The sequence below is a fragment of the Mastomys coucha genome, unplaced genomic scaffold (genome assembly GCF_008632895.1).
Source record: "Mastomys coucha isolate ucsf_1 unplaced genomic scaffold, UCSF_Mcou_1 pScaffold20, whole genome shotgun sequence".
Lineage (NCBI taxonomy): Eukaryota > Metazoa > Chordata > Mammalia > Rodentia > Muridae > Mastomys > Mastomys coucha.
The window spans coordinates 109,697,573-109,709,596 of record NW_022196903.1 but is presented as its reverse complement, the minus strand read 5'-3'; the positions used below and the strand labels follow the sequence as shown (position 1 = coordinate 109,709,596).

At 46.7% G+C, this 12,024-nt stretch overlaps 1 protein-coding gene across 2 annotated transcripts in view; it reads left to right on the top strand.

Moving 5' to 3' along the window:
• Positions 1-376: 376 nt before the first annotated feature.
• Alox5 (arachidonate 5-lipoxygenase) overlaps positions 377-12,024 on the top strand; it is a 49,837-nt gene continuing 38,189 nt past the window's right edge. Inside the window, exons 1-2 of one of the 2 annotated variants that reach the window (XM_031383072.1) lie at positions 377-678; positions 7,642-7,840. In XM_031383072.1, the coding sequence (XP_031238932.1) occupies positions 529-678; positions 7,642-7,840 (349 nt within the window). In that variant the 5' untranslated portion in view covers positions 377-528. The remainder of the gene's footprint in view (positions 679-7,641; positions 7,841-12,024) is intronic. The other variant, XM_031383073.1, reaches the window with a different exon arrangement.

Sequence of the window (12,024 nt, the reverse complement as noted above, 5' to 3'; positions counted from 1 at the left end):
AGCTACAGGTGGTCTCTCCTTGTGGGCTTCAGACCCCCTGCTCTAAGTGAACCATCGCATACAATGTGTGCTGCCTCTGAATGAGGACACAGATAGTCCTCAGCCCATGAGCTGGCAGTGAGGAACGCTGAAGCAGGCAGGAAGCCATAAAGATGGAAGTAATAAGGGATTAACTAACTAATGAAAGCAAAAATTAATGAGGAATAAAAGCTAGGCAGAGATGGGGCACAGGAAGAAGCCCTCCCCACCCACCCCCATCAGAGATGAGATTATTGTCCCACTAGTGCCACAGGAGAGGATGAGTTGGAAGGTGGGGTGTCCCCGGACTGGCCAGAGACAGGGGCGGAGCCAGAGCCAGAAGGCAGGGCCGGTCCTTGGGCGGGGCCGGACCCAAGCGCAAGGCTAGCCGGCTGCTGGCCACTGTGGCAGGGAGCTGCCGCGAGTGACAGGGTTAAGAAGTTGGTGGGCTGCCACGCTGAGCTTCGCGGGCTCCTGCGCCCACACTAGCAGCACTCACTGCCCGGAGCCATGCCCTCCTACACGGTCACCGTGGCCACCGGCAGCCAGTGGTTCGCGGGCACCGACGACTACATCTACCTTAGCCTCATTGGCTCTGCGGGCTGCAGCGAGAAGCATCTGCTGGATAAGGCTTTCTACAATGACTTCGAACGTGGCGCGGTGAGAACGCGCGCTTGGGACCGAGGGCTGGCAGCAAAGAGCGGGCGGGCGGCCGGGCAGGGCAGGCAGGCACCTAAGGACTGAGACCCTACTGTGAGCGCATCTAGGAATCCGACGCAGCGCCAGAGTCTGTGCATGTCAGGACAAGTGAGACACCCTAGGCTTCCTGACGGCTCGGGTCTCTTAAGAGACAAATGACTTCCAGTGTGGAGTCTGCTTGTGGCTGGCTTATGTGAGAGAAGGCACAAACTTTCACCAACGGCACCCAGAATTTGTGAGAGGCCCCTTCACTCGGGAGTTCTGAGGTCCCAGTGTCCCAGAGTCCGGTTCCACTGCAAAGCATAGAAAGCCCTGTTCGACTTTATGTATCCATTTTATGTAGACAGTGGTCTAGGGAGTCAACTTGGGCTTAATCACTCGTCTATCCCCACTGTGAACCCCAGTTTACCAAACTGAAAAATGGTTAGGTTCAGTCTTACCCATGAGTCCTGGTGGAGCCCAGTCCCGTTTGGGGGCTAGGAATGATTCTGGGAGTTGCCCCCCACCCACTTAAGTAGCCTACATTTCCTGCACCCACCCTCAGTGGAGGAATTTCAAGGAAGGTCTAGCAGACTGTCAGCAGGGTGCGTGCGAGGGGGCACTTCTCCCTGAGCATTCACTTCTGAAGGAAAAAAGGAAGAAAGATTTCCTTTCTTCCCTCCTAATACAGACCCGGGAGTTTGGCAGCCAGAGTGTGTTTTGCAGCCCCACCAGGCACTGTGGGAGACCATTCAGCTTGGATGCTGCTGGTGTGTAAATTCTAGCTTCATGACTTTCTCTTAATACAGGCAGGTCATGGTTTTCAGCGACCCACTAAGTGCTTACCTAGTACATCAAACTCGATCAGTGAGTGAGTCTGTCATAGACAGACACACTGCAGACACTGGGGATGGGCGGGGGGGGGGGGGTCTTCTTCCTTCTATTACCTCTAGATCCTAAACTAGGTTTAGGTTTTAAACCTATCTTAAACTAAAAAAAAAAAAAAAAAAAAAAAAAAAAAAAAAAAAAAAAAAAAAAAATTTAGATTTTACCAGGCTGCCTTCTTACCATTTAGTTTACTATTGAGTCGACCCACATGAACTTGCTTAGAATTAAACCATTTGTGATTAAACATAACGACAATTTCATATACTTCTACTGGATAGTTCCTGGGGAACGTTCACTTCAGATCTGCTCAGCCTAAACCAAGGAAATAATAGTTTTGTCCTTTTTTGGGTCCCAAACTCTAAGCATGATGCTTGATTCCTATCCTGGGACCTGGTACTTAGCCCTAGTTAGTAAGCTTCTAACCAGGCTTGAACTCCCTTCAAGCAAACTTGGGTGTTGAGCCTTAGAATGACATCTCTTGCTTGGTTTCACCAGTCCGAGAGCTGGCCAGAGAATGGTGCTGCCAAAGACCAAGCATAGCATCCATTTGGGATGCTGACACCCTGTGCAACAACGTCCAGAGCATTTGTATTCATTTTCACTAGTTGGGGCGTCTCCCAGTATCCAGGGGAGGGAGAGAGGACAGATTGCTTCATCTTTATAAATGGACTGCAGGGGGCCCTTCTCCACAAATCTAGCTATCAGTGGGCTCAGGCTATGTGCAGCACAGGACACCCTATGTGTCATTTCCTCCAGAAGGAGAACAGCAGTGTGGCCATCATCAATGACTGGACAGGAAGTAAGAGGCCTGTTCTGTTCATCATTTGCCTTTCTGTCCTGTCTCCCAACCTGAAAAATCATTCGGGTAACATTAATTAAACACCTTAGCAAGAACCCCAGAGGCAAATTTCAGGAGAGATTTGCATACGTATTTCCATTGTGGGGAGTGAAGCTCAGCTCAAGTGAACTGCTGTCCTATGGCTGGATGCAAAAAGAGCCTTAAAAAAAGAAAAAGAACAGCCTTTGAGAAAGTTCCTGTTGATGCAAAGTTACTCCATCCTTTGTCTTGCACAGTCCAGAGCTACTTCCTCATTCTGCGGCCAGTGTATCTGTAAAGTCCAGATGTCCCTTTTGGGCAAAGGTAGAAAAGAAACCTTAAGGGAAGGGTTAGCTCAGAAGATAAGGCTATCCCACTGTCGTCAGAACAGTGCCACAGTATTTCCATTAATAGCAGCCACCATGAAGGGCAGCCAGTAGCTTCCAGCACCCCCTCCTAATGCACAACTGAAGAATGGTCAGTGCTAACCTGCCTTAATACATTCCACTATTGCCCATCCCCCATTGTTCCCACAAGAGTTCTGTGTAGGGATGTGGGTCAGGAACCTTTGCAGACAGGATTCTCCTGAGTGTCAGGCATTCAGTGGCTCCCTGTTGTTTGCTGAGGAGAGCCCATGTGGGACAGAAAGAATGGCTTTGTTCCATAAACTAGTCCTTTACCACTTTCCTTCAGCTTCCCCTAACTGCAACTCCTGTCCCCTCTCAGTCCCCACAGTGCAACCTTACTTTCCCACTTCGGTCCCCACATCCTCTTGACTACTGCTCCCAATGCTCTCGTTCTCTGCAAATCTTGAAATTTTGAAGGCATCTTAGTTGGCTACTTTAACTGCTCAACAGTACTTTGAAAAGCTAAGGATAGGGTGTCCTGTTGAGTATATGGTTCTTGAACGTATTCAGTATATGTAAATTCATCTTACAGATAATATGCTTCTTTAAAATGTCTAACAAATATTCTTATATTTATGGGGAGTAAATTCTATAGTGCCTCTTCATGAGGAAGAGAGTATTGATGGGGAACAAGCATTTCTTTCTTCATCAACCTTCATATACTAGTTCTCCCCCGTTGTCCATCTCCCCTACCTCTGTCCTTCATCCTCCTCTTCTTCCTTCCTTCACCCCCCCAATGGTCAATTTCTCTCCCTCCGCTCACCCTCCAACTTTCCTTCCTTTTCTACTCTAATGTCTACCTCTTTCCTTCAGCTTCCCCTAACTGCAACTCCTGTCCCCTCTCAGTCCCCACAGTGCAACCCTACTTTCCCACTTCGGTCCCCACATCCTCTTCACTACTGCTCCCAATGCTCTCGTTCTATGCAACTTTTGCTCTCCTTATCACTGACTTTTGATCTTTTGTTATCTCTGCCCTAGTCTCTCTTTTGCCCTACAGCCTCCCCTACTTCTCTGCTCCACAGCCTCTTTCTCCTCCCACCAGTTTCTCATACCCCATCTAAGATGGAAAGCCCAGTTGGCCATGCCAGCACTCCAGGAGAGATCCATTTTCTCTTCCACCCATCCACAGAAAGGTGACATAAATGAAGGTGGACAGTGCTCAAGGAATGCAGAGTTGTCCTCTGGCAGAGATGGAAGTGTAAATGAATGGACAAGTGTTAATAAAATGGTTATAGAAAGCTCAGTGGCTGATCAACAGCACTTTGCTGAGATATTCGTGTATGACATGATGATGTTTATGTCAACAATGGGCCACATATGTGATGGTATCATTATGAGATCATGACAGAGGTGAAATTTCATTTTGCCTGGTATATTCCATATGTTTAAACACATAAATACTTATTATTATGTATTACCTAATATATTCAATACAGCAATATTCAGTACATATATATTACTTAGGAGCAATAGGCTGTACCATGTAGCCTAGGTGTGTAGTATGATATATATCTATGTTCATGTAAATATACACTATGACATAATTGCCTTACACTTCATTTTCTAGAATGTAGCCCTGTCACTGATGTGTGATTGTATATGGATACTTTAAAACCAAATATACAACAGAGTTTAAAAAACAAAACAGGTGAAATCAGCCTTCTGGCCCCTCCTAACTTGGGCTAGTGAGCTACATGCTTCTTGGGCCTCTCCCCAGCTTTCTGACCAATGCGGTGCCATCTTTGTCTTGGGAGCTGTGTTCTAGCTGTGTCCTCCTCTGTGTGAATTCCCTGAATTGAGAATATTGTTCTGCCAGCTCCCCATATCTGAAATCTCCTGCTCATCCCTCTCCTCTCTCTGCACCTCTGAGGTGGTCAATCACTCACTAACACACAGCTGCTTGCCCTCTCTGAGTCTCAGACACACCTGTAAAATGGAGAAACCATCCACATAAATATTCACATGCTCAGCATTCACTGAGCACCTGGACTAAGCACTGTTTAGAATGTCCACCATAAAGAACTCAGTATGTCAAGGACATAGACAGCAAATAAAGCGGCATCCCACCACACTCAACCATAAACAGGACCGAAAATGTCAGCACGTCTGGTGGCTCCACATGCTCTCTTTTGTGAGACACCACCCATCACCCAATTCCTGGAGGGAAGCCTCTCTTTGCTTTCTGTGATCTTGTTCTAGCTAATCTGGAACACTAGACCCACAAGCAACATACTTTATCTCTAAGACTTCCGGGGTTCTAACTGAACCCCTCACCTCTTGCTTATCTCCTGTCACATTCAGGCCTGAGGCCAGAGCAGTAAAGTCTCTGGGATGACCAGAGATAAGCCAGACTATAAGCCTGACCTCCATCTTCTATGGCAGATCCTATCGAAGAGCAGAATAAGTCCCTCTGAGACTGCACAGCGGTCACATCCAGTGCAGCTCTGAGGTCCTCGGCCAGGTGGACTTACAGGCCTGTAAGGTCCCATTTCCTGTGACTATACCATAGGTGTGCTAATGGATCAGCTCCCCCTCCCAGAAAAGCTACTCGGTTTCTTTCTGTCTGTCTGTCTTTTGGTTGTTTTGGTTTTTGGTTGGTTGGTTGGTTGGTTGGTTTGGTTTAGTTTGGATTTTTTGAGACAGGGTTTCACTGTATATCCCTGGCTGTCTTAGAACTACAGCTCTACAGACCCAGCTGCCCTCACACTCACAGAGATTCTTCTGCCTCTGCCTCCCAAGTGCTGGGATTCAAGGCATGCACCATCACCACCCAGCTACTCAAGTATCTTTTTTACAGGTCACCAGTTGTAGCTGCATAGATGGCCTTAAAGTCCATGGCTTTCTCCTTGGATCTTTCTTATTACTTTGGAATGAGCGCCCTCTCTTCATTCACCCCAGCCTTCCTGACGTCATCCTTCCAGCCCTCAAGACCATCCTCTCTAGCCTCTCGATGCCACAGGAAAACCACTTCCCCTGCAGCAGCTGCTCTGGGGCTGGATCCAGGCATTCTTGGTGGCTGCCCTTTGGTCCTGACCACAGGCTGACTTCCCTCTCCTCTGCATGCACCATGAGTCCCTCCCACTGTCCCCTGTCCTTACAAGAGTTCCCCATCCACCAAGTCTAGGGCTAGAACACATAGGGTGTTCCTCTCACTCCACAGGCACTTGGAGCTATGAATGAACTGCAGTGCAAAGGTTTGGTTCAGGCTCATTACAGACACTGCAGGACTCCTTGCCTTATGAGTTCCCATAGAGTCTGAGAATGTAGACCAGCTAGTGGTAATATATCCACCTAGTGGACTGTGCCCTTGGAGAAAGTAGCTATTCAAGTAGCAGCCCATCACTCTGACTTCTCAATGGTGCTGCAAGCCAGCTGCTATCTCTTCTTGAAAGATGAAGAAACAGCCTGGGAGATATTCAGGCAATCGAGTGTTCACCTTGCAAGCACAAGGACCCAAGTTTGATCCTTAGACCCCATTTTTTTTTTTAAAAAGCCAGAAATCCTGGAGCCACATTGTAATCCTAGCTCTGAGGTAAAAGAGACAGGTGGATCTCTGAGGTTTTCTGGCTAGCCAGCCTAGCCTACTTAGTCAGTTCTAGGCCAGTAAGAGACACTGACTTGGCATAGGGGTGGCAGCACCTAAGGAATGACATCCAAGGTTCCCCACTGTCCTACACACACACACACACACACACACACACACACACACACACACACACCAAAAAACAAAAGGAGGAGGAGGAGGTCTAAGAGGAAGAAGAGAACACAGAGGAAAGGGAGAAGTGGAGGATGGGCAGGAAGAACGGGGAAACAAAGAATGGGGAGGAAAAGGAGAAGGAAAGAAGTAGAGGAAGAAGAAAAGGAGAAATGAAGACAGTGAAGGTAAAAATGAAGGGGTAGGAAGAGGGGACTATGAAGAGGAAGATGTGGGGAGGAGATTGAAGAAGGGAAGGAAGAGGAGGAGAAGGAAATAAAGCAATTTGATGAAGCCATATGGCCAGCATGTTTGCACCTACAATGTGAACTCAGAGTCCTAAACACCAGGTCATCTAGTCCTCTGGCCCAATTCCTCTTCACTGACCTCAACTCCTCTGAGCTCATTCATATTCCCAAATGACTGGGGTGGGTGGGGCAGGGTGTGTTTGTGTGCATGTACGTACACTCGTGCACATAATAATTTTTGTATATTTCAAAGTAGTCTGAAGAGAAAATTTTTAATGTTTCTTAGATGAGTATTTGAGGTAACAGAAATGTTAATTACCCTGGTTTGCCAATGTTTTTTCTATACTTGTATTGAGAGGTCATACTGTACTCCACAAACATGATTATCATTAGCTATAAAAATTAATTATATAAAAAGCAACCCCCCTCATCCCATTTCAGATAAGTCAAGTTTGAGAATTAAATTAGCACAAGCCAAAAATAATAGGAGAAAAGTGGACAAATTTACCTAATGCAGCAATGTGTGTCATATGTTACTTAAGACCAAAAGAAGACTCACAAAGGCAGTGTGAGCCCACAGCTTACACACTGAATTGAATGATAAACATATGATAAAGAAAGAGAGTTGGTCCAGGGAAGTCAGATGAAGCAACTGTGGGTGTTTGAGGTGGCCAACTGGATCTAATTGCACAGGCTTCTGCTCTCCTTCTGAGGAAGCCCTTCTTCACAAGAAGGCAAACATTAGGATAATCTTGAACTGCCATTTTATATCACTTATCTTAACTCAAATATCTGCTGTCCTAGAGCAGTTCATTGAGGAAGGAATGCTCTCAACAGCATCAGTATTCAGGCCCAGGAGTCAGCAGTTGATTGTCCTGTTGTCCTGCCCAGGTGGACTCCTACGATGTCACCGTGGATGAAGAGCTGGGTGAGATCTACCTAGTCAAAATCGAGAAGCGCAAATACTGGCTCCACGATGACTGGTACCTGAAGTACATCACACTGAAGACACCCCACGGGGACTACATCGAGTTCCCATGTTACCGTTGGATCACAGGCGAGGGCGAGATTGTCCTAAGGGATGGACGTGGTAAGCTGCTTGGACCCCTGCCACTCATACATAGGCTTCCTGGAAACCAGAAAGTCTCCCCTTCTCAGAGAGCTGTATTTCTGGGTGTGAGAATTCCATCTTGGGTGGAGCACACCTCTGTATCTTGATCCGTTATGGGAGATGAGATCTTCCTCAGCTCTAACAAGCTCTAGAGCAGAGCTAATAGCCTGAGGAGTTACACCAACTGTAGCTTCCCTCTGCACACTGTCCTGGAAAGGTATGGAGACAGGCATTCTCCTCTTGTCATTAGGTAATGAGGAACTCTTAACAGGTACCTGTAACAAGAGTCCTGCACATGGCCTCCTAAGCCAAATTCTCTGGTTATCCTCTCTGAGATGGGGGGAGGTGTTCAGCGTCAGAAGACCCCTCCTGGAGGCCTGGCCACTAAAAGGTTGGACTAAGATTGCCTATAGGATGCCAGCTCCAAGGGCCAGAGGCAAGCTCAAGTTCACTGTCCCCCATGTTATTTGTTTGCTTTTGAAACAAAGCCTCAGTTTCACTAACATAGCTCGTGCTGGCCTTGAACTTTCAGTTCTGCTGTTATACCCTCCCAAGGTCCTGGATATGCAGGGCCCAAATTGGTACTGCCATAAGAGGACATTCTTTTTCAGTCCCTACCCCTGCCCCCAGCCAGCTGATACAAAGGGAAGCAGATGTCAAAGGTCGGCTAAGGCTGCTCGCACTCTCTCTTCACTCCCCCCACCCCAGTGACACACCTCAGCCCCTCTGAGTGACACCCCTTGCACACTAGTTGCTTATATGCATGGGTCAAACTAAGCCCTGGCAAACTTCGACTTGTAGTCATGGCTCTTGAGTTTGCTTTCGGTCTCATCGGGAATGATAAGCTTCGGCCTGCTGACAGCCACCGCAGTGAGGATGGCTACTGCTTATCGCAGCAATGAGGACCTCTGAGATAAGGATCCTCTGCTGCAGTTTATCTTCACAGTTAGGAGAGGCAGACAAGATGAGATTGATAATTAAGGCACCATCTTGATAGAAAACTGAGACAGAAGAGGAAGAGGAGGAAGAGGGAGAGGCTATTGTTCGTTTCCGTCCAGGGTCCTTTGGCCATCAGATTACATCCCTTTGCCCTTGATGTGTAACTTGACTTAAACCAAATTCTGGGAATTTTTTTGACCTGGATACTTGGGTTTAGAAGGATTTTTATCACCCCTCCCCCAAGCTCAGTGGGAACCCCCTCCCACTCACCCACTCACCCATACACCATTCAAGTCATCCTGAGGCTCGAACAAGGAAGGCTGTGGCCAGGGGGCTTCTCTTAACCCAGGCTTTGACAGGCATTAGGATCTTTCCTGTCTACCCCACCCAAGATCTCAGTGGGGAAGTCTTCCCTGCCTACAGATTCTGCAGCTTTGCACAGTCGCGTGCACGATAACGCAGGCAGCTTAGGATGATTTGAGGTGATGAGGGACGGACTTCCAGAAGGTGTGGAAGGGTGCAGAGGGGCTGCTTCTGTGTGTAGGGCTGGCAGCTTGGCCAGTCCTGATGAGCTGGGCGAGGGGACGAGTTTAAGAACCATGTAGAAGGGCAACATCTTAAAGATAGCCTCTATCACTAACTAGCACCCTCAGAGCTCCCAGGGTCTCAACCACCAACCAAGGACTGCACATGGAGGGGTCTGATTATTCTGGCAGCATGTGTATAGTAGAGGATTGCAAATTCGATCATCAATAGGAGGAGAGGACCTCGGCCCTGTGAAGGTTCTGTGCCCCAGTGTAGGGGAATGCCAGGGCCAATAAGTGGGAGAGGGTGGGGTGGCAGGCATGGGGAGGGGGGAGGCAACAGGGGTTTGTTCTTGTTTTTGTTTGTTTGTTTCTTTCTTTGTTTTTTGGAGGGGAGACTGGGAAAGGAGAAATTTACATGTAAATAAAGAAAATATCTTTAAAAAAAAGAAAAAGAAGAAAGATAGCCTCTTATGAGTCCATGCAGAGCTGTGACCTCGGTAGAGCAGTGGACATCCCTAGTGATGAGGAAGAAGAGCAGAATGGAGAAGAAACAACAGCCCCACCCTCACCAAGCACACTCTCCCAGGACCTCCCCTCTGCTCTGTCCCCAGAGCTGAGTCTAATGGGAAGCCCATTGATGCAATCCATTCTTATCAGCTTTATCAACAAGATAAAATGGAAGGGGGTCTTCAGGGACATAAATAATCTAGCTGACAAGTTCCATTAGCCGCTGCCGGTAACCAACCATCTTATCTTTAGACAGTCATTTAATTTGGCTAGTGATCATGTAGGTCTAGAATCTTGGAAGGATCTGCCAAGTACTTCATCTGTGTCCTCCGTGCCACTAACTCAATGGACTGCAGGCTTCACCTTGAAGATGACTCTTCTCCCACATGGCTCGGGGCTCCATGGCCTGCATCTCTGTATAACACCCCATTTTTAAGGAGTCTCACAGCATGAGGGATTCAAGGTTTCTTACATAGTAGCTCACTTCTAAGAGCAAGTATTCCAAGAAACAGAATGGGAAGCTGCCAGGCTCCAGGCTCATGCCTGGAACTAGTATAGTGTAACTCCACCAAAATACCTCAATTTAAAGAATGCCAAAGAATTTGTGACCATGATTAACCTACATGGCACAACAACCAACGCTTTGAACAATGTGGAAAGAAGAGGGCCTACCCCACAAGTGACCCCATTTCCCACCACTGATGGGGGCCTGCTCGGCCTTAAGGGAGCGAGCTGAGGTGGGACACAAAGTTGGACAAAGGCCAAAAGTCTGATGATCTCTAGCCTTGAAATCCTCTCTCTTGAAACCCAGTAGAGTTAGTACTATCAATAACAAGTTCAAAGCAGCATTTCATACTTATATTATAAGTTCAAAGCAACAGTTTTTACATGGCCTGGTCTTATCATAGTGCACACCTGTGGCTTCATCCTTGGATCTGAATGTGTTTCCTTGAACACACATTTGTCCCAAGACTATTTCTCTTTTTAGTGTAATTATGAAAGTTCATTGTATTTCTTATTATGCAGCCTTTATTTGCTATTATGAGGAGTGAGTACATTCTATTCTTGATTCTAACTTCATTATATCTTTCTAGCAAAAAACTAAAACCATCTCTTAGAACTTCCTAAAATTATTTGAATCAAATCATGAGTTCTATATAAAATATAAAATCATTAGTTTATTTAAATACCACTAATCCATGAAAGTTCATCTTCAAGTTGATCTGCAGGAAATTTGCCCAATAGGGTGCACTGATGCCCAGAGGTTGTTAGACTGTATAATAGTGATAGGAGAGGCATATCATTAGCAAGAAACCATTCTGGGATGAAGTCTTTTGGGGCCTCATCTCCCGGAACTCACCTATCACAGACCAAAAAAAAACAGTGAGCCATCTCCAGGAAACCTCTCCTAGATGGCTTCTGACACACCACATGGTGGCCTGCATCTAGTATTTTGCCACTTCACCTCGGTAATCATATACATGATAGGACTATCACTGTGGGTCCCAGGATCTATAGCATATGTGTGTACAAATGGTTCATTCCAGAGCTCATGCCAGCCTCTGGGGATGGGTTCTGCCATACTCAGTTCAGAGGCTGCTGAATTTGTCATCCTACAGCCTGGGAAGTCCCATCCATTGTTAGCTGGAGTCTCATAACTGGGGAAGCTGAGCCACACTCTCTTGGGTCAACTTGTTGTGTTGAGTTCCATAGAAATCTATTCATACCAAATGCAGGTAAAAAAATGAATCTTCTTAAGAGTCAAGGTTTACAAGGAATATTCTGGCTGTGTAAGGCATTTAGCAAAGAAAATGTCAAATGTTCACAACAGTGCCTAGCATAGTCAGTAACAATAGGCCCTGCCACAGTTTAGACTCATCTCAACCTCAGTGCTCTTGATCCTGCCCTGTTGTTTGATGTTCTGCTTTGGGACCACTTCTATACTTGAGGCTGGACATACAGTGACCTAGAGAGCTCTGGTGATTTCTGAGAACTGAAGGGAATGGGTCTCTGTAAGGGGAAAGAGAACTGAGAGTTGGTGCCTGAGAACCATTCACAGTACCTTGAAACAATCATCGTGTGGTTGCTAAACCTAATGAAATAAAAACAGGACTTGTAATCTTTCATGTTTTTTTTTTATTAGATGTTTTCTCATTTACAATATTTCCTTTCCCAGGTTCCCCTCCAAAA